The 23,645-nt window shown below is 42.4% G+C and overlaps 1 protein-coding gene across 2 annotated transcripts in view; it reads right to left on the bottom strand.

The window, feature by feature from the left end:
- LOC113422540 (hyaluronidase Ccc Hy-4-like) overlaps window positions 1-21,051 on the bottom strand; it is a 48,234-nt gene extending 27,183 nt beyond the window's left edge. The window contains exon 1 of one of the 2 annotated variants that reach the window (XM_087954924.1): window positions 20,959-21,051. In XM_087954924.1, coding sequence (XP_087811050.1) covers window positions 20,959-20,993 — 35 coding nt within the window. In that variant the 5' untranslated portion in view covers window positions 20,994-21,051. The remainder of the gene's footprint in view (window positions 1-20,958) is intronic. The other variant, XM_087954922.1, reaches the window with a different exon arrangement.
- Window positions 21,052-23,645: the final 2,594 nt, after the last annotated feature.

Raw genomic sequence — 23,645 nt, 5'->3', positions numbered from 1 at the left:
ATAAATTTACACAGGCAGGTTCTGTGTATTAATCAATACTTCAGCTGCACCAATATTACACCAAAATATATATAGAATGCATTTGAAGAGATCCTTGCCTGCAAAATCCCCATTCCCTCCCCACCCCACTAACCTGCTTTCCAGCTCCCTTCTCCTGTGCAAGGCAACAAAAGAGCCGATCAGCTGGGACTCAGGAGGCAGAGAAAAATGGGGGCAGGGCCCGTCAGAGGTGGTATTTGCTGGTTCTCTGAACTACTCAAAATTTCTGCTACTGGTTCTCCAGAACTGATCAGAACCTGCTGAATACCACCTCTGGATATACAGGTAGTCCTCATCTTACAACAGTGTATTGTATAGTGACTGTTCAAAGTTACAATAGCACTGGGAAAAAACGGGGGTGTATGACCTTTTTCCCCACTAACAAGCATTGCAGCATCCCCAGCATCACGTAATTTCCATTTGGACACTTGGTGATTGGTTCATATTGATGAGGGTCACCGTGTTCCGGGGTCATGTGACCCCACCCCCTTTTGCAACCTCCTGACACGTAAAGTCAGTAGGGAAGCCAGATTTAATTGAACAACCGGGTTACTAATTGAACAACTGCAGTGGTTCCCTTAACCAACGTGGCAAGAAAAGTCGTAAAATGCGGCAAAACTTGCTTAACAAATTTCTCACTTAACAACAGAAATGTTGGGGGTCAATGGTGGTCATAATTCGAGGACTACTTGAAAGAAAGCAGAGCAGCCAACAAACATCCCTTAAAGACTTTTCTAGAAATAATGTCTTAATGTCCATTAATGCCCAATTCCTGTCTTTTACAGTACCCTCTTAATCTACTTATGGTAAAATTTACTCTCGCGAATCATGAGGAGAGACTTTGCCCTCCCCCACTCCCGAATTTCCAAACCCAAATATCCAAAGTCACATGGATCACCTCTCTCTCTACCTGCCTAGCGGCACTCTCGGATTATGCTTGCTCTTTCTTATCACTTAAAGGTAAAGGTTCTCCTCGCACATACGTACTAGTCATTTCCGGCTCTAGGGGGACAGTACTCATCTCCATTACAAAGCCGAAGAGCCAGAGCTGTCCGAAGACATCTCCGTGGTCATGTGGCCCGCATGACTAAATGCCGAAGGCGCACGGAACGCTGTTACCTTCCCACCAAAGGTGGTCCCTATATTTCTACTTGCATTTTTACATGCTTTCGAACGGCTAGGTTGGCAGAAGCTGGGACAAGTAACGGGAGCTCACTCCGTTATGCGGCACTAGGGATTCAAACCGCCCGAACTGCCGACCTTTTTGATTGACAAGCTCAGTGTCTTAGCCACTGAGCCACCACGTCCCTCCTCTTATCACTTGCCATATGCTAAATAAATAATTCCTTGTCATTCTCTCTCTCCCCCCGCCCGCCCCTTTAGGGTCACAATATGCCTCTTTCTCATTCCTTAGGGACTGCCTCAGAGCAAAGCAATGGGCTTGTCCCTCCATCTGTGCCACAGCCATCATCCTTGTCATCTCTGGCTTGCTTGCTCACTCCCGCTCCCCTGCCTTGCTCTCTTCTCTCTCCCTGGTCCCTGCTTGGCCTCCTGCATTCAGGAAAGGAGCCAGGGAGGTGCAGGGACTAACCCAGCCAGGAATGGAGCAGGTGGGAACACGAGACTGGTCAGAGGACTGTGCCGGTGAAAGGCAGCTCGCAGGGAGGAAAAGAGCCAGATATGTGGAGAAGCCCTATTAGACACACACACACACACACACACACACACACACACACACACACACACACAGTTTTTCTGGCACATTTGCTCCGTCCGAGCCCATATTAACCCTTTAATAGCCCTGTTATTCTGCTCCTCTTCCTCTCTGTTTCTGGGAAATCACTTTGCTTTCGTGAAACTGAGCCTATTGAGGATAATATACACCGGGATATCGCACAACTGATTGTACGGACTCCAGAAGACTCTTTGGGATGCAATGCTTTAAAAATGTATGTATTAGTTGGATGTATTAGTTAGATAGAATGTACCAAGCAAAATCGGATTGGGTATTGGATATTATTTTAAAGATTAATTTGATTAACTTAGGGGGGAGATAGAAAGGCATCATACTCTGATTAATGATTTCAGGAGAAACTGATTTTCTTTTTTTTCATAAGGAATGAGACAAAGGGATGATAAAAAATGGACAAAAGATACAAATATAATGACTCAAACTAAGATGATTAATTAAGATAGAATTAAGAAGGGTGAAATATGTGGAGAAGCTAATATAGAAGGCTTAGAATGGTAAATAAAATAAGTAATGATATGTAAGATGAGCATGAATATAATTGAAGTCCATGAAGAGAGAGACACCTGGGTCCAAGTTACTTTCCAAAAAGATTTTTTTTATGTTTTGTGTGTTGTGTGTATATGTCTTTTTGGGGGGGAGAATTAGTAAAAACTTGTAGAAATATAGAATGAGAATAATGGTAACTAAGTCAGAAAGAAACAGATGAAATAATAATAATGATATTGAATAAGAGTAAAGAGAAGTAAAGAGAAATTGAATAAGAGGTTTTGGTATGTTATATGGAAATGGTTTAAAACAGAATCATAATTTATCTGACTTGTTAAATTTACAATGAAAAAAGGTTTAAACATGTAATGAATAATGATAATTTGTGTGTTTTAAAAATTAATAAAACTTGTTTAAAAAAAAGAAAAGAAAAGAAAAGAAAAAAGCTCATTGCCAGTCTCTGGAGGAATTAAAGACCATCTGGTCAGACAGGAAAAAAAAAAAAAGAATAGTTAATGCACCTCCATAAAAAAAAGAGCAGGGCGGACAGAAGTCGCTGAAGCTCTGCTAGAACTTCCTGGCACATTCGTGACCTCATGCCATTAGTGACATGCCCTAATCATCCATCCCCCTGGAACAGGAGGGGAAAAAAAACACCCATCCTTCCCACCTTTATCTCACAATAAAATGTAACTCCAGTTCTTCATACAATGGCTCAAAGGGCTTCTGGTTCATCACAACAGCATTGTTTACTCGGCTTCACGGGGCGGCAAACGTTTCGGCAATAAGCCTGAAGGAGAGATGGTCCTAAGCATCTCAATGCAGACTGAGTGTTGCAATAGGGATGTTGGTGGAAGTTTCTACCACAACTGGAGTTTGCAATTGTTAGTGAGAGCAGAGCTTGCTTGGTCTTTATGACCTTCATAGTTTCTTAGAAAATAAATTTATGTCCCTGTTCTGTTCGTAGCAAGTTTGTGCAGGTGGGTTTTTAAACCTGCTCTTTACAGTAATGCTCCTACACCGAGCATTGATTTCCCCAACTCGATGCTTACTAGGTATATTAGAGCAGGAATTTCCAACCTTGGCCACTTTAAGCTTGAAGGACTTCAATTCCCAAAGCTGGCTGGGGAATTCTGGGAATTGAAGTCCTCCAGGCTTAAAGTGGCCAAGGTTGGAGGCCCCTGTATTAGAGTACAATTCCCATTCTCCTAAGCTGGTTAGAGCCTAACACTGCTAGATGGCCATATTGTGAAGATCACAGATATGTGGAATTGATGTTTGTATGTTCAAAGGGCATCTGCTCTGCAGTCAGCCATCATTTAAATTATGATTTCAGGAGGCAAAGGTCCACAGAAGACTTAAGCTGTTCACAAAGAAGAAGGAATAAAGCAAGTTCAGCAGGACACGTATGAGCTCAGGCACACTTGCCAGATAGGTCCTGCGTGAATTCTGAGGCTCGCACAAGCAAGTGGAACAGACTGCAATCCAAACATTGTCTGAGCAATCAAACAATTGGAAGTAATGCTGTACAAGCAAGAATCACAAAATTTTCAAATAGTGGAGAAATTAAAGGGAGTATGTTGAGGAGGAGGAGGAAATGATTCAAGGATGCCTGCCTAAACTCCAGCAGGATTTTTCCTCCTGAAACATTAAAAAGAAGGGGAAAAAAATCACTGCTGGGAGTATTACTTCCAAAACATTAGAAAGTGCTAGAAAACTAACTGCAGCTCTGGGTGTGTATGCAAACGCCCCAGTTTAAAACTGCCAGTTTTTTTAAAGGATACACTTGCTGTATTTTTAAGAGGTGTGTACATAGTAAATTCTTCATTGGTGCCAAGAGTAATATTTCCCTTCTGTGCAATCCTGAAAATGGCTTGGAAGCCCTGTATCCTATGACATCTGGTTAGCGCTGTATGCATCTATGCTTTCCGATCCGATTATCCTTTCAGTTCCCAGTGCAGATGGCTTGTCTGTCACAGCCCCAGCAAGTGGCAGGCCGACATCTGGAGGCTGGCAAATATCACCGCCAACCGGAAAGCCCTTCCTTTCACCAGACAGTTTTCTCTGGTTCTCAGCTGTTCAGAGTCATGAAAGATAATTCAGCTCGGCTGGAATTTGGCGGATTACAAAGGCTTGCATCCCAAGGCATCGCTTGACTTCTGTTGAGCTATAAAGGAGAATCTTCCTGAGCTGTTGGGATTTGCTGTTTCCTGAAGCCTCTACAGCCCAGTCCCACCAGCTGTGACTCATTTCACAATCCAGCAATGCAGGAACAGTAGCTATTTGTCCCCACACCCCCTTGTCCCTGGGTACCCAACTGCTCTCCTTTCTCAGCAGCAGAAAAGAGGCTCCAGGGAAAGACTTGTGGGGCTGGGGGAAGGAATGCAGACACAAGCACAACTGCAGTCCTGGGCAGCCGGAGGGCCTTCAAGGGCTGAGGAAGGGTTTCTTCAAATGGCTTGGTGGAGGGAGGGGGGAGGAGGACAGAACAGCTGCTATTTCTTTCCAGAAAGCAGCAGAAAATTGGACCTGCCATTTAAACCTTCAGAGCAAACTTGGCCAACTTGGTGCCTCTCTTGTCTGTTCAAAGACAGCATCCAGATTTCCAAGCAAGTTGGACTGTTCCAAATATTTACTTTTACATGTCGTTCTTTTACTGCGACTCAAACTATTTGAGATTATTCCAAGTCCTTTACATCAGGAGTCTCCAACCTTGGCAACTTTAAGACTTGTGGACTTCAACTCCCAGAATTCCTCAGACAGCAAAGCTGGCAAAGTTCTGGCTGAGGAATTCTGGGAGTTGAAATCCACAAGTCTTAAAGTTGCCAAGGTTGGAAACCCTTGCTTTGCATGCTTGTTTTCTCTTACGCTCCTCTCTGGTCATCCATTGGTGTCCCTTGCATAGCTGACAGAGAAACTAAAGTTGATACTGGCTTGGCCAAATTCATCTCCTCTGCTTGAAAACCTTTAAAAGACCATAGTGGTGGATTAAGGCTCACTGGTGCCCTAAGCACTTGACAAATCTTGGTGCCCTCCTCCTTTGTACATACAAGAGTTTTTACAAATCTTCATTGGGTTTTTTTTTCCTTCTCAACTTTGTGGTGTCCCCTTTGGGCCTGGTGCCCTAAGCATGTGCTTAGTCTGCTTCATGGTTAATACACCACTGAAAGGCCAGCTTGCTACTAAAGGTAGAGAGAAGGGCCAATGTGGGGGACAGGAACAAAGACAGCCTCGGTCCAGACATGCCTTAAAAATTGCAGTGAATTATATTGACAGCTGAGAGTTAATACATATAATCCTTCACTTACAGCCATTCATTTAGCTATCGTTTGAAGTTATAGTGCAGAGGTGGTTATTCAGCAGGTTCTGACTAGTTGTGGAGAACCGGTAGCAGAAATTTTGAGTAGTTCAGAGAACCACCTCTGACTGGAGATTTCACAGTATCCTTCCCCTGCCACGCCCACCAAGCCACACCTACAGAACCAGTAGTAGAAACATTTTTTGAATCTCACCACTGTTACGGTGGTGCTGAAAAAGTCACTGAGTTCCCTGCTGTTCATGTGATTATGGTCTGGGGGGATGCTTGGCAACCAGCACTCCTGTGATCACCCTTGGTGACTTTCCCTACCAGGCTCCCTCTAAGCAAAGTCAATGGGGAAGCTGGCAGGGAAGGTTGCAAGTTGTAGTCACATGGTATTTTGTGTAACCGTGGCAGTGATTCACTGAATGGCTCTGGCAAAAAAAAAAAAATGTTTGTCAAACTGGGTGCAGTCACATAATGCCCACTTTAACGACTGCACCGATGAACAATGGATTTCCTGGTGCCAATTGTGGTTGTTAAGTCAAAGGCTATCTATAGCAGGGGGTCATCAAACTTGGCAACTTTAAGACTTGTGGACTTCAACTCCCAGAATTCCCCAGCCAGCCATGCCATAAAGTTGCCAAGTTTGAAGACCCCCTGACCTGTAGTGTCTCAATGACTCAGCAAAAAGAACAGCAAAACAGGGTCCCTCTTTCTGCTACTTTTCAGCATTACTTGGCAGGGGTAAAGGAGGAGGCCGGTAATTAAAAAATATTTGAGCTCATTTTGCCTCCTGACAGCAACTTTTTAGGCCAAATATATGCTCAAAATCACCATATTCTTTAATTCTAAACAGATGTCTTAATTTTTTCAAGTTGCATGCTTGAGTACTACAACCCCCATTTTGGCCATATTGGCTAAAACGCTAGGAATTGTGGTGCCAATCGATCTGAAAGGCCTAATGTTGTGAAAAGTTACCTCAGTGCATAGATGTTAATGTTGCCTCTTCTCCTCCCACCCAAGCTGGAATTTTTCCTTCCCCTTTCCTGTATGAATCAATAGATAAAAACAGATAATCTTATCTTATATTATCTTAACAGATAATCTTATCTTATCTCTTATCTTATATGTTTCACTACATCTCTGAGAAAGACATAGTCTTAAGTCTAATCTTTGTTACCCCCGGATAATGCCAGCAAACTAAAAACACTCAGCTATATTTGACCCAAAACTTCCCTAATTTAAATTTGATTGAACATTCATTCATGGCATTATTTAGTTATAATTTAACCAAAAGAAAAGCATTTCCTTGTGATTAACTCATCACGAATCGAATTTACTCTTTGGAAACATGGATGCAATAACAATTTTGTTCTGACAAACTAACCAGATCCTGCATGGCCATTTTCCCGTCTTCAGAAAACTTACACAGGCAGAAAAATAAATGCTTATAGACAGCTTTTATGATTGGTTAGCCAATAAGTTCAAGGGGAATACCTAATACAATATAAAGAAGATGCTGAGACTCTAGAAAGAGTGCAGAGAAGAGCAACAAAGATGATTAGGGGACTGGAGGATCAAACATATAAACAACAGTTGCTTGAATTAGGTATGTCTAGTTTAATGAAATAAGGACTGGGGGTGACATGATAGCAGTGTTCCAATATCTCAGGGGTTGCCACAAGGGAGGCAAAGGGAGGGAGTCAAGCTATGCTCCAAAGCACCTGAGGGCAGGACAAGAAGCAATGGGTGGAAACTAATCAAGGAGACAAGCAACCTAGATCTCTTCTAAGAAGAAATTTCCTGACAGTTAGAACAATTTATCAGTGGAACAACTTGCCTCCAGAAGTTGTAAATGCTCCAACACTGGAAGTTTTTAAGAAGAGATTGGACAAACATTTGTCTGAAATGGTATAGAATTTCCTGTTTGAGCAAGGGGTTGGACAAGAAGACCTCCAAGGTCCCTTCCAAATCTATAATTCTATTTAATACATTTTCGAGGGTGTTTGAATAATGAAGATGAACTTGAGGTTCCTATTACTGTCTCTTGAAAATGTTGTAATGTATCAAAATGTTCAGATGGTGGTATGGATTACTCTCCAGCACTGAATAGCCCCATCCATGCTTATTGTTTTTAAATAAAAGACACCAGAAATTGAGCCTACGTCCAAACCATTGAAAGCTTGCTCGTGCTTACCAAATTCATAGCAAAAACATCTGCAGGTACAGAGAATCTTCAAATTATGACCATTTTGTTTAATGATCATTTGAAGTTATGACATGGCTAAAAAAAGAGACTTATGGCTGGTCCTCACACTTAGACCATTATAACATCCCTCTAGTCATGGGATCAGAATGTGGGTGCTTGGCAACCTGCATGTGTTTATGACAGTTGCAGTATCCCAAGATCGCATAGTTTCCCTTCGCTTCTCAGTTGCCACCCAACAAGCAAAGTCAATGGAGGAATGACTGCGGGATTTGCTTAACAACTGCAAAGGCAACAAAAAGGTCAAAAAAACTGGGTGCAACTCACTTAACAATTGCATTTATTTATTTATTTGATTTGTCAATCGCTTACAAGATAACAGGGACAAGTATAAACATGGTTATAAATACATGAAATGGATACATATAAGAAAAATAAAAAAAGAAACAATAGGACAGGAACGGTAGGCACGTTGGTGCACTTATGCACGCCCCCTACAGGCCTCTTAGGAAAGGGGTGAGGTCAATAGTAGACAGTTTAAGGTTAAAGTTTTGGGGGTTTGGGGAAGAAACCACAGAGTCAGGTAGAGTATTCCAGACATTGACCACTCTGTTGCTGAAGTCGTATTTCCTGCAATCAAGTTTGGTGCGGTTAACCTTGAGTTTGTATCTATTGTGTGCTCTTGTATTGGTTTATATATACATATATATATGTATGGCCTTCGGCTTTGTTCGGGTATTTTCCCACGTCATTGTAGTTGTTCTTTTAAAGTTGTAGCAACTTTTCAGCAGAATCTCATCTGCCATCATCAGGCTTCTGTATTGTGTCCGTCTGTGAGTCAGACTTTTACAGTGGTTTCAGATTTAAATTTGGGGCAGCCTATTGCTGTGCCAGAATGGTTTTTTCTTCATCCTGATTGGTTGGGAGTCTTGGTCTGTGTTTATTGGTCTCGGAGTTTGCTGTGTTCTGCTTGATTGGTGTCTCTAATATCTTCTGTCTGTTTTTTGGCTCTTTTTGTATCTTGATTGGCTGGCAGCATTGTGTTACTTTATTGGAGGCCTTTAGTGCAGCTTGGCTTCGGGTAAATGGACGGCTATCATTAGTTAGGAAGCTGGGTTTCATCTGGGTGCCTGGTTGGGATGTGTTTGAGCTGGAGGTATCAGGGGGGATCTGTTTGTGCCCAGGTGTTTGCCTGGCTTGTGGTGTGGAGATTTTTTTGTTTGTGAGTGCAGGCTTCCAAATGATTGACAGCCTGGTGGAATCATCTCTTCTATTCATGCTTTCTGGTCTTTTTTCAATCTCTATGGCTTCTCTGATGATTCTGTGGCTAGGGTTTTCTATAGTGGCTAGGGTTTTGGTGCCATTGAAGTTGATGCTATGACCTGTGGCCAATAAACCAATAAACACAGACCAAGACTCCCAACCAATCAGGATGAAGAAAAAACCATTCTGGCACAGCAATAGGCTGCCCCAAATTTAAATCTGAAACCACTGTAAAAGTCTGACTCACAGACGGACACAATACAGAAGCCTGATGATGGCAGATGAGATTCTGCTGAAACGTTGCTACAACTTTAAAAGAACAACTACAATGACGTGGGAAAATACCGAACAAAGCCGAAGGCCATACATGTAAGTACCGAAAACTTAAGAAAACTTAAGAATATATATATATATATATATATATATATATATATATATATATATATATATATATATATATATATATATATATATATATATATATATATATATATATATATATATTTACAACAAACATACAAACAAGACATAAAAACATAAAACCATCTTTCAATTATTTGTTCTTGTATTGTTATGGTTGAAGCTGAAGTATTCGTTGACTGGTAGGACATTGCAATGTATGATTTTGTATACTATACTTAGATCGGACAGAAGGCGGCATAGTTCTAGGTTTTCTAGGTCTAGAATTTCAAGTCTGGTGGCATAAGGTATTCTGCAACGAGTAGAGGAGTGGGGAACTCTTCTTGTGAAATATTTCTGGACTTTCTCAACTGTGTTAGTATCAGATACGTAATGATGAGCTGTATTCGAGTATTGGTCTAGCAGCTGCTTAGCAATGGAAGTTCCAGTGCCAATTGCAGTCATAAAGCTGACACAAAAGAAATCAGGAGGCAGGATAGAGTTCAAAAGTATTCCATGCTACCTATACGCAAGACTCAAAGGAAATTGGTACTAGATAACAGTCAATGGAATTCAAGGGCAGGGGTGGGTGGGTTGGATTTAAGTCTGTTGTGGGAGAGGATCCTCTTCCATCACCTGTATTAAGAAGATGCCACATACTGGGCCAAACACAGAACTGTATATTATGGCAGTCTTCTTCAACCTGAAAGTGTTGGATTTCAGTTTCTAATATCCTTAACCTTTCACTACTGGAAAACACCAGGAAAAGGCACAGGGATGGTCCTGAAAATAGCCTAGCCTAGCTTTGAAAGGGAGAATGAATAAACTCAAGAGTTTCTCCCACTTCTCTTTTAAGAGAGAAGAGGCTATATAGGCAAGAGATATGAATATATCTATATCTATATTCTATCATACAACAGTAAGTGCAAGTTGTCCTTCTGGTGTCATGTTTCCAACCTGACCTGCTCTGAACACAAGTTAAACCATGAGCACCTTTTTTTTTAAGTTACTATTAGGATGAGCAGTTCACACCCGGACCCTTTTATAAGCAGGGCATGCAAAGTGTTAAATGTTTCTCTTCTTGAGTATGAAGCCAAGAGATATGAATATTCCACCTTTAGGGTAGACATCTTCCAGAACTGTTTTCTACAGCACACACCCTTGGGGTATGGAACATGTTTTCAAGTCCTCTCTATATTTTCCAGCTGCAGATTCACCGTACTTCAATTAAGTCAACCTTACTGAACCAATCAGACAGTATCAACTTAAATGACGCACTTGATTAGAAAACCAGCCACCCCATCAAATATCCCTCAGATAAAAGGAGGAGAGAAATGTTCATTTCTGAACCCTGTTCATTGTCTTTTGACATTCTCACAGGTATCATAGTTTCAGTAAAACTATAAGATTTCATTTCTGTGGTCTGGCATTCAGATATTAGTGTGTGGGTATATGCTTGCGTAATATGGACAAAACTATTTAACACTCCTTAATTGCATAATAAAGACTTAGAAAGCATTCAATTTCCCAACCTTTCAAAGAAAGATTATGCAGAGGGGGGGGGACAATTTCCCGACTACATTCATAAGCTCAAGTAATTGCAATAGTCTTTTTTCATTGAGTTCCAATTTTATAGAATTGCAATGTTTCCCGCCCACCTCTTTTTAATGTATTGGAGTGGCTTTGTTTTATTGGGATGCCTTATTTTCCCATAATCACCAGATTTTACCAATCTAGTCAACTGATTTGTTTTTTGTTTTTCTGCCCTGGGACCCTCTTCAAAGGGGACACAAAAATGTTTTAAGTAAATGCAAATCAAATAGAGTAAAATAAACCTCAATTATTTCCCCTCTATCAGCAGGAGACAATCTGATGCCCTCCAGATGTTTTAGAGCAACTTTCATTAAACTCTGCTAGCCTGGTTAATGATAAGGAATTGTGAGAATTCCAGCGTAGCTAGACGTGACCTTCACTTCATTATCAAAGATACTAAGACTCAGCCTGGTAAAATAACAGCAAACAGCTGGTTCCAACTCTATAAATCCAACATAAAAACTAAACTCCAATATTTGCATGCTCCAAGCAATCTATCGGAGCCTTTTGATCTGTGTTTTTCAACCTTGAGAACTTTAAAGGGTGAATTGCAACTCCCAGATGCTGACTGGGGAATTATGGGAGTTGAAGTCCACCTGTCTTAAAATTCCCAGGGTTGAGATACACTGCTTTAGATGCTGGGAAATGGGTTTTCAGTGTCTTCAATCCCCCTCTTAACAGTAAGAGTCATAATTAACAAGTTTTACTTTCTACCATAAATCAATCCAAACTCAACCACTTCCCCCCTTTTTTTCTTACTCAGTAAAGTCAACCAACAATTCTAACAACAATTACCAGGAATTCAGATTGACTGAATTCAGAATAATTTATTTCTAGGAAAACAGGTTTAGAACTTGCCTTTCCAGCTCTAGCAAGCCATTACAGATTGATGAGGTGATGGCCTGGGAGTGGGGACATCAGCCAGATTTGCCACATGTTTTCATAAAGATAAAAATCAGATTTTACAAATATAGATGTTGCCTTCACATTGCTATGTCTCTCTTACACACACTCTCCTTTTGTCCCTAACTCTTGACTTTTCTATTAGGAATAGGTTATTTTAAGAAATCATTTTATTCAAGAAGGCAGATTCTGTAGAGCAAATTTTGCATTTAGTCCTAAATTTTATATTAATTAAAGTGCCTGCATCATAGTCTGATAGCATATCACTGAGGATTAAAAGACATATGTTTATAGGATACACCCTATGTTCTCTTTTCTTTAAAATCATCTGTATAATGGGTCATTCCCCACAGGGCACCAATCATCAATCTCTTCTGAAATATTTTGGCATCTTTAATTGTCTTGTGTGGTACCTTGATATATATGGAATTACACAAGTCACAAAAGGTATTAGTGAATTCCTGACATGCGAAATACTCTACAAAGAAATGGAGGGAAGAGTCTACTAATATTACTTCAGCATACAGAAGTTGGATTTCAGATCAAATTAATTTCTGTCTAGTTATCTTTGCATTCATTCACTGTTGATTTCCACCTAGGCAACAGGGATATCATAATTCTCTTTATAGTATAGTAAATTAGTTTAATTTTGACTGCATTTTGACAGCAATCTGCTATAATATTTCTTCTTCGTGCTCTATTCTGTTGAATAGCAGACTTCCTAACTATTCACATGAAAATGTGTTTATGCAGATGTGCAGAAATTCTTCACCATGTCATCAGCTACAAACACAGCATGTGTGTGTGTGTGTGAAGTAGGACTTCATAATAACTTAATGTTTATTTATAGAAGCAAATCTCTTTTGACATTGAATCATTTGAATTTATCTCTGATATCTGAGGAGCTGTCTCATCCTAAGGGGCTCAGTCCGCCCCACTTGTTCCAGCAGAAAGGCTGTACTTCAGATTCCCATCTGCCAAAGAATTTCAGCTGGCAGGATCCAGGAGAAGAGTCCTTTCTGCTGTGGCCACTGTCAAAGCAAAATCTGAACTATTTATCCTGTTGGAGGTGGGGTCTGGTCTCACACTTCTGGCCTTCCAGAAGAGCTGAGTGTTTCTGCCACTTGGCCTGGGACTACATTGGAGGGTATGTATGTAAATGAAGGGGTAAAGAAGAAGCTCAGTATAAGATAGGTGGCATAAGGAAGAGAAGGAGGGAAAGATAATAGGTAGAATTTTCTTTCTTTCAAATTTATTCATCACCCATCTGGTGGTTCAAAGTGACTCTGAACTGCTTGCCTGTTGATTTACTTTTAGAATAGAATAGAATAGAATAATAGAATAGAATAGAATAGAATAGAATAGAATAGAATAGAATCAGAACAGAATCAGAACAGAATAGAACAGAATAGAATATAATTTTTTATTGGCCAAGCGTGATTGGACACACAAGGAATTTGCCTTTGGTGCATGTGCTCTCAGTGTACATAAAAACCTAGGTGACTTCAACATCAGATTGGTTCTGATAGATATTTAACTAATTTCATAGAATTGCACAGAGATTTTTTTTCAGCAAGAACCCATAAAGTTGTTTACATGAATCCCAGCCATTCAGGTTGAAAATTCTTTTGCGGCTTGAGGAAAATCATCCTTGAAAAGAAAAATGTTGCTCCATTACTCACTGAAAGAACAGTTACAGCAATTTGAGGTTTCTCTCCTTAAGCCACTATACAAATTATAATATCCAGTATTTAAGCCTGTTCTTATTCAGATTGAAATTGCTTACATTGACTTGACTTAGGAAAACCATTAAAGTATGATGTTATTTTTAAAAATGCCTGTGAATTTTTGAACGGTGATACTGAAGATTATTTAAGACTCAACCTATATAGGACACTGAAAATCAGTGTGTGTGTGTGTGTGTGTGTGTGTTTAAAAAAAACAGATTTACCCTAGGTCTGTATAAAATGTATATGTACTTTTGTACAGCAGAGATGGAAGTAGGCATGGTTGAAGATGAAAAACAACAAGTCTTCTTTTCCAGACTTGCATGTAACCATGCAACACACATGCCCAGTTTTTGGTTGGTTGGTTTTGTTTCTGCTGTTTTGTTTGTTACATAGCTTTACATACATTTACATAGCTGTCCATCTTATATTGAACTCTTCTCGTATTGAGTCAGTCTAAAATCTTCCTTAGTTGCCCCAGTATTTAAAGGTATGTTTTACCTTTTAAACCAACAGCACTCCGTCACATCTAAAATGATATAAATCTATGGCATTTTGCACCAAATTACAGAAGATGTAATCAATCCAACACCTACTAGCTACTGTAGGCTGGAGCCAGCTATGCCCTCTCCTCTCTTCCTTAGGCAAAACTTTCCAAACATTGTGTCTTGGAATGTAGCTCTTGAATGTCTAGCTCTTGAAAACTGAACTGTCCTTCAGGGTGCTACTTCCTAAAGCCCATGGATCATTACCCTCTGCCATTTGATGAGGTAAACTGGGAAAGTCACTTCTCCTGCTTTATGTGAGACTCCCCCAGCCTGCTCTTCAGTAGATTGGGAAGAACTGGCTTGGAACACACTTTTCAGTCTGCACAGGGGCACTGATGATGTTACATAATTAGGAAATGAAACATCTGCAGGCAAACAACTAAGCTTGGAGAGTGCCAAGGACTCAACAATTCAACCCTGAATCGCAGATATTCTCTTCTGTTGGGATGAACCCTCCTGCCAAACCCCATTCCTGTGTGGAAGCACGTTGAATAGGTCTACCTGTCTGCCAAAATCATCCACCAATCACAGTTCTGCTGTGACTGCTGAATAGTTTCCCCTCTGATGAGGATATTCAGAAAGTGGAAGGCAGCAAGGCTCGAGAGTCTATCCAGTGGCTTTGTTAGCACACCCTTTTAGTATCCCCAAATCAGGACAAACACCAGAAGAGATGAAATGGAGGGAAGATAGTGACCAGTCAATGATATGCCTGTATAGTTTTCTGCCACTTCAGGGAGGGAAGAATGTTATTTTAATGAGTGACGGGAGGGGGAATCAAGCTCTCTGCCATCTTTCAAGGAGAAAGTAGATAGTAGAAAGTAGATTTCTAACTTTATCTGGACAAGTTAGTTAAGAGTTGAGCGCAGGGGTGGGATTCTACCGGTTCTGTCCACCTCTGTAGAACCGGTAGCTCTGAAGAGCAGCAGACATAGAACCGATTCTATGTCTGCTGCTGTTTTGGCCCACCCGCCTGCCCGGGCTCTTACCTGACCTTTATTTTCTGCTTTTTCAACAGCAGCTGCTTTGCGCGACACAGCTACGGTTGAAAAAGCAGGGGGGAAAAGGGCTTTTTCAACCGCTGTGCACTTGCACAGAATGCTGCTCAGCTGTCTGGGCAGCTCAGCAGGTCATAAATTGCACTCACGCGACACCGGTAGTTATACTGGTCTGATCCCAATCCCTGGTTGGGCGGGTATCAGGAACACCAGGGCTGTTAGTTAGCTGGAAGGTTGAAAAACATCTTGGAAGAAGCCTATGGCAAAACACTTCTGAACTGTTGTCAGGAAACATGTTGATATCCATGCAGATCCCATAAACAGGACGCTTCACCTTTACCTTACTAACAGCAGAAGTAAGGCAATCCAGTTGAGCCTGCTTTAACCATTGCACTTCTGAACCACCATTGCCTTTTGACACCTGCATGATCTCATGCATTTCAAAAAGGATGAGGAGCCGCCGTGATAGAAACATGACACAATCATTCTGCAGCTGCTCTTTGCCTGGGAAGAGGCTGGAAGAGAAAGGTCGGCTTTTTCAAACCTCAAGGACCTGGAAGATTGCATTTCAGTTGATCTTGCAGGGAAAAAAATGGTATGGTTAAGATGTTCCCTGTTAATTCCAGGCTGAGTCAAGCTTTACTTGAAACAATATGCTGGGTGTTATAATAACCCAGCTTAGCATGCTATATGAACACAATCAATGTCACTGTCAAAAAAAAAAATTGGAACAATTCCTGGAAGTCATGGGGATCAATGACTATCAGCCCTGAAGACAGTGTGACTATCTCTGAGGTCATCTGCTGGGAGATTCGTGGTTTTCCTTCTATAGTTGGTTGGCCACCATGAGAATAGACTGCTGGATTAGTTGGGCCAGGGTCTGTTCCATAAGAGCAGCTTATCTTCTTAAATCCTACTGTATTCAATGGGATGGCTTATTCTTTGTTAGACATATATACAAATTGCAGCTGCAATTTTAGAATTATTCACTTGATGTGTCACTACCACTTTATAAAACCTAGTGAGAGTGCACCAGGACTACTGCATCCGGTTTGGGCCACCACATTACAAAAAAGATGTTGAGACTTTGGAAAAAGTGCAGGGAAGAACAACTAAGATAAAGGCCTGCCAACTAAAACCTATGAAGAGCGATTGCAGGAACTGGAGAAAATAAGGACTAAGAGTGACATGATAGCAGTATGCCAGTATTTGAGGGGGTGCCATAAAGAAGAGGGAGTCAATCTACTCTCCAAAACACCTGAAGATCAGACAAGAAGCAATGGATGGAATCGAATCAAGAAAAAAATCCAACCTAGAACTAAGGAGAAATTTCCTGACAATTAGAACAATTAACCAGTGGAACAGCTTGCCTTCAGAAGTTGTGGGTGCTTCATCACTCCAGGCTTTTAAGAAGAGACTGGACAATCAGTTGTCTGAAATGGTATAGGGTCTCCTGCTTGAGCAGGGGGTTGGACTAGAAGACCTCCAAGGTCCCTTCCAGTTTTATTCTGATTGGTTGCAATTCTGGACAGCTTTTTGAACATGATGTTTCTCGGTCTCCATGATAGCAAGTTTCAGTCTGCAACCTCTGAGCTCAAGGTAGTGATCTTTGTAGCAGGTCCCTTTAGAAGTCTTGCCTTGTAATCCAGAATCCCTTTCAACACTTTACACATAGGCCTAGCTGTAGTAGACAGTAATTCTAGGGAAGACCATTCTCTCTAGAGGAAGCCTGTCAAGTGGTGGCCTGTGGGCTGGCCACATGCAGACCAGAGGTGGTATTCAGCAGGTTCTGACCAGTTCTGGAGAACTGGAAGAGGAAATTTTGAGTAGTTTGGAGAACCAGTAGCAGAAATTTTGAGTAGTTTGGAGAACCGGTAGCGGAAATTTTGAGTAGTTTGGAGAACCGGTAGTGGAAATTTTGAGTAGTTTGGAGAACCGGTAGTGGAAATTTTTAGTAGTTTGGAGAACCGGTAGTGGAAATTTTTAGTAGTTTGGAGAACCGGTAGTGGAAATTTTGAGTAGTTTGGAGAACCGGTAGTGGAAATTTTGAGTACTTTGGAGAACCGGTAGTGGAAATTTTGAGTAGTTTGGAGAACCGGTAGTGGAAATTTTGAGTAGTTTGGAGAACCGGTAGTGGAAATTTTGAGTAGTTTGGAGAACTGGTAGTGGAAATTTTTAGTAGTTTGGAGAACCGGTAGTGGAAATTTTTAGTAGTTTGGAGAACCGGTAGTGGAAATTTTGAGTAGTTTGGAGAACCGGTAGTGGAAATTTTGAGTAGTTTGGAGAACCGGTAGTGGAAATTTTGAGTAGTTTGGAGAACCGGTAGTGGAAATTTTGAGTAGTTTGGAGAACCGGTAGCGGAAATTTTGAGTAGTTTGGAGAACCGGTAGTGGAAATTTTGAGTAGTTCGGAACTGACTGCCCCCTGCCCCCATCTATTTTCTGCCTCCTGAGTCCCTCCCTTCCCCCGCCATGCCCACCAAGCCATGCCCACCAAACCACACCATGCCCACCAAGCTATGCCAACAGAACCGGTAGTAAAAAATTTTGAATCCCACCGTTGATACAGACCATGCCCTCCCCGGCTCCGCAAAGGCAAAAAAGCCACCACAGGGCATGATCGAGTATGACACCCATGCATCAGTTTCAGTAGACAGTGCTGAACCAAATGGATCTATTCAGTCCAAGATACACTCATAACTACCGCACTCTTCACAAAGTATAACAAAATAATAGTGAAAGAGGACACAGAGTTGTGGAAGAACAGTCAACAGATCAACAAAATGGAATTTGAACAACCAGTAGCCACTTTCCAAAGTGACAGTGTGTTATTTGCTTATGCTGAAAATAAAAGTTGATTCCCCTCCAAGCAGAATTCAGAAAATATATTTATCTATGACAGGAGCTCCCACCTTTGTCACATGTCTTGCATTAGGAATCAAGATCTGGTGACAAGTGAGTGGGAACTCCTGTTGTCTGAACAAGTCCAGCATAGAATTATTGTCTGAACAAGTCAAGCACAGGTTGGAATCTACAACAAACATTCCCAGTCCATTTCTTTTAGAACCCAAGACCCTTGCGCTCCTAGCAATAGCACTTTGAAGTTAGCTGAAACAATTGCTAGTCATATTTGAAGCAATTTTGTTTCCTAATGTTGCATACAGATAAGTTTGAGTAACAATATTAAAGCAAAATGACAAAGTTAATCAATGACCTGTCAATCATTTCCATTCCAAATCCAATAACAAAGCCATCACATATTTCAGGGCGGCCCTAGGGTGGCAGAGGCTTCAGGCAGTACATGCTGGATTGGGGTAACAGCAGTGAAGTAAGTGGACAGAGCTGTGTGGTGCTCACAATTCCCTATGGTCTCCAAGCTAAACAATTGTTATTAAATATTTGCTCAATCTTTTTGCTAACTGGTGCATTATTAAACATAAGCCCAATCTTTCTGCTAACTGTGAGGATGCAATCCCATCACTTGTATGGAAATAATATTGAGCCACCAGTGGAGGAAAATACAGCTGTTGCTGTACATGAAAAGCACTATCTTGTCCCCCCACTATAAGGACCCAACTACTTCGACACATCTGGAGAAAGAACTATTCAGACGATGACTTTCAGACCACATTAAAAATTGAGTTGCGTTCAATTCCTCCAATCCCTTTACAAACCATTTTGTGGCTTGTGGCACAATAAACATTCTGTGACTAGATCAACATACTATATGCCTGAGATTTACCAAAAGGTGAGTAATGTTGAACTAGCTTCCCTTCTCTCTTTGACTATTCACTCATTGCATGGTAATATTCCCACAGACATTTGCAATGTTTTAACAATGGGCTTCTGAACAACGGTAGGGTTTAAGAAAGAGAAAAAAAATGACATTCTCTAAAGACATTATATTTCACAGCATAATTGGGGCCAATTGTTTTAGCAAACAAGGGCATATTACAAATATCTGGTAATTACCAGTATATTTCAGTGGGGCCATGCGTCATCCACATAGCATCATCAGCTAATTTAAAAACAAATAAACTCATGATCTAATAGCCCAGGTACTATATTGCAGAACAGTTTCAGAGCAGCTTTCTCAAACCAGATGTCCCCCACATGTGTTATACTAATTGTCACCATTCCCAACCAAAACTCTCCTTTTCAAGTTAGGTAGGAATCAGGGATGTTGGACTCCAAGAGATCTGATGGTGATGGCTTAAGCGAGAGGAAAACCACCACCAATAATTATAAGAAAGGGAACCCTCCACATTCAGGAGATATGGAGTGGAAATACTGTGCACAGAAAGCTGAGGTGATTAGCTGAAGATAAATAACCCCATGGAAGGCTGTCTCTTGGTTTTTCACACCACAAATCTACCAGCTCCTTTTGGAAATGTGCAGCAAATGGGATTCCCTTTTTCCTTCTTTGTCTTTGCAGTGGTGCTTCAACACCACCAGGCCAGACAAGGAAGAATGGATGGAAACTGAACAAGGAGAGATTTAACCTGGAAATAGGGAGAAACTTTCTGACAGTGAGAACAATCAACCAATGGAACAGCTTGTCCTCGGAAGTTGTGGGAGACTTTCAAGAAGAGATTGGACTGCCATTTGTCAGAAATGGTGTAGGGTTGGGCAGGGGGTTGGACTAGATGACCTACAAGGTCCCTTCCAACTCTATTTATCTGATCTGATACTCCAGGTCCACAGGGCAAACTTCCATCTTTCTCTCTGACTCTCCTGCACTTAATGTCTCTTCATAAGAACTTCATGGAAGATGAAATGCTGGAATGTTACACACCCTGGACTTGGAGAAGTTCAAAGCTAGAGAGAAAAGATCTTTTGCTAAAGACAAAAGATGAGAAGGGGGCTTAGTAACAGCAGTTGAGCAAACTCAAGGAGATTGGGGCTATTCAGAGCAGCACCTAACCTTCTCTTTTCTTTCAAATATCACCAGGGGTTGTCCAAGCCCACATCCAGATGTTCCCCTTACACATTTTTAATCTTGCAGGATCCAATCTGGGTCGGTCACCATTTTTAATCTTTCCCTCCCTGGATAAGGTGCTTATTCTGCTAAGCCTCCGTCGCAACAGAAACAACCCCACCACCATTTCAGGGAGGCTGTCAAAGTTGGTCCCACAACTGTACAGGCTCAAGGATGCCGTGTCTTCTCGGCAAAGGAGGCCGAGGGTTTGGATGCATGGACCAGGAACAACAGAGCAAAAGCTTTCTTGAAAGGGTGGGAAAGTGAGAAAGAAGAGTTGGGTGAAAGACTGCCAACACAATATACAATCACACACCCAAATCTCGATAGAAATATGCATATAGCACACACAGAGAGAGAGGGAGGGAGGGAGAGAGAGAAACCCGGGTCTATGTTCTTTAGGAGGAGGCGGTGGCTCGGCTTCCTCTACTTGCTGCCCCCTAGATGAATTGGCCCAAGGGCAACGATGGGAACTGTAGTCCGGCATTAGGAGCGGAGAGCCCTCCCGAAAAACTCGCCTCACAAAAGCGAGCCTGTGTAAAACAGCCGACCCCCACCCCCCCTGCAGAAAGATCCCAGCTACCCTCCAGAGGATAAACGACGGCACGGTGGAAACATTTCTGCTAACAAAGAAGTCATTGACCACTTCGGAGGATAAAACCGGGGCTGGGGGCTTATCAGTCGGAACGAGAGAGAGTTCCCGACCCAACGAGGAGGAGGAGGAGGAGGAGACGCCTGTCCCGCGCGCCCTCAGGGAAGCCGAGTTACCTTTGCCGCCCGCTCATCCCTCCGAATCGCGACATTCCGCTCGCCCCACCGCTCTGCCTGCCAAAGGCAACCCAGGCATGCCGAGGCTACTTACCTTCGGCCACCCCTTCACCTGCTGGCCACGCCCTGCCATTGCAGGCCACGCCCCACCGCCTCGACCCACCTGGCCCCGAAAACCTCCCTCGCTGATTCAGATCTGACTGAGCAGGAAGAGGCATCGGCGGGTGGAGATAACTGTACGGCCCCGGCCTCGTCAGGTGTGGCGGCCCCGCGATGTCCCAGGACTCGCGCATCGAAGCAGGGGGAGGGGGGGGGCAAAGAGGGAGACGGGAAACCCACCGCACCGCCTTCCAGCCGGGGGGGGGGTCGTCTTTTGGGACTCCCCAAGAGTCCAGCTCCGGAGAGTTTGCCAAGCTCATGAAACAGACGCCTGAACCCCGTTACTTTCCAAGGGTTGTTCGGCTATCTTTCCCTGGGTTAGAAGTCAGGATGGCTGGAGGGGTTAGCTCAGCGATCTAGAAGTTGGGTAAACATACTATTAAGTTCTGTACATTTTTTTAAAAAAATCATATAGCCAGGGTCTCCAACCTTGGGAACTTTAAGGCTTGTGGACTTCAGCTCCCAGAATTCCTCAGCCAGCAAAGCTGGCTGAGGAATTCTGGGAGCTGAAGTCCACAAGCCTTAAAGTTCCCAAGGTTGGAGACCCCTGAATTATAAACGAATAGCTGACACGTGACATGATTGCTGTGGCTGTTTATCAAAAGTTCCAGTTGGTAAAGAACGCACAAGATCTCCCAGTGACATGTTTAAAGAGATTTTGGACTTCTCTGCACAACAAACTTGGGTCCCAGTTAAAAACTTAGTATGAAAAAGTATACAATACGCCAACATTTTGGTTAATTTGAAGCGTAATTTCCACCTCTTCCTCCTCCCCTCCCCCATCGCTGTATGGGGCCCACTCAGACTGTTTGTTCAGTTTATGATTCGTTGTCTCATTTCAGATTCAGAAAATAAGCAATTTAAGCTTGGTGGGCAACCCAAGCCATTTGATCTTTAGGTGGTGTGTCTCTGACATTTTGAAACCTTGCGTATATTAGAAATAACGTGTTTTCGAGCACAGAAACGAACATCGTATGACATTTCAGTAGCAATGCTTGCAACAGTCTAGCTCACACTTGCCTAATCTATAGAAACAATCCAATTTTTCCAGTCCTGAGGTCTCATGTTGGATGACAAACGACAGGAAGTGACCATCACCGAAATGGAAAAGATTGCTGTAGTTCTCCCAAATGCCTTGCAGTGCATAAAAAGCATCAGAGCAGGATGCTTTAAAGCAGGAGTCACCAACCTTTTGGACCTCAGGGACCACCAAACTCATACTTTTAAATCCCGAAGCCCACTAATACGAATTTTTTTTAAAAAGATAATACATTTAATATAAAAATTTTATTTTTTTATATTAAACATAAATGGGAATTCTGGCGCAGAGCGAAGGGAAAGGAAGGGCTTCTCTCATCCTTTGTGTTTGGGGGGGATCCAAAATCCTGGTATTTTGTCTTTGTTAAGAGTAATGTGTAACTAATATCCCCCCCCCCTATACTTTCACACTTATGAAAGTTTGTCAGCAAGCACGAAATACCCATTTCCACTTCATTTTCATTCCAGTCATTACAGGACAAACATTTGAATGCACTGTACTATCTAACATTTTCCTGATATAGGTAGCAGTCAAGCCATGCAATCCCCCCCCGTGAATTTAATTCCCCAGCAGCGATAGATTGCTTCCTCCTCTCTCTCTCTCTCTCTCTCCCTCTCCCTCTCCCGCTCCTGCTCCCTCTCTCTCTCCCTCTATGTCTCTCTCTTCCTTCCACCCCTCCCACCTTGAGGCTGGAAAGAAAAGACACAGAGACATGCAAATCCCCCCTCCCCCCCGTGAATTTTTCAGCAGCGTTGGATCACTCACACACACAGATCCTGCACATACCCCACTCTCTCCAAGGCAGCCCCATTCCTAGCCTGCTTTGAGCTCCATTTTTACAGGGGGGGAGGGAGATCGATCTAACCTGAAGGCTGGTGATTTTCTTTCTCCTTCTCTCTCTCCCTCACACACTCCCACCCCCTCCAAGGTAGCCACATTCCTACCCTGCTTTGAGTTCCGTTCTCAGGCTGCACGCAAGGAAAGCAGCAGAAGCCTTTCTTTCTCTCCCCCAAACTCTGCCAGAAACGACTCTTTGCAGCCTCTTGGAGCAGGGTGCCTTGCAGGGTCCCAAAGATTCATTTCTGGCAGAGTTTGGGGGAGGCAAAGAAAGACTTTTGCTGCTTTCCTTGCGTGCAGCCAAAAGCAGAAGGCGAAAGAAGCAACCCCGTGGCCAGGCAAGATCCCCCCTCCGCCCTTACCCCGCTCCCCTCACTACCTCCTGTTCTTCCTAATGCAAGGGATGCAAGCCTTGTCTTCCTGAGCCATGTGGGCGGCACACCCTTGTGTTCCCCCGCAGCCTGGATTAATTGCTTTGGGGGGGTGCTTTGGAGTGACATTTCTCTACGGACCACCAAAATATTCTCACGGACCACCAGTGGGCCACTGGTTGGCGACCGCTGCTTTAGAGGAATGAAGATGGGGATTAGCAAGTGGCAGAATAGCCAGTTTCTATTCATTTGCTTTAGAAAGGAAAGGAATCAAACTCTCA

Source organism: Notechis scutatus, chromosome 2, assembly GCF_049901735.1.
Source record: "Notechis scutatus isolate UNSWTSFEM ecotype Mainland chromosome 2, rNotScu1.2, whole genome shotgun sequence".
Classification (NCBI taxonomy): Eukaryota; Metazoa; Chordata; class Lepidosauria; order Squamata; family Elapidae; genus Notechis; species Notechis scutatus.
Note: the sequence above shows the minus strand (reverse complement) of the source record. Positions and strands in the feature narration are given on the sequence as shown.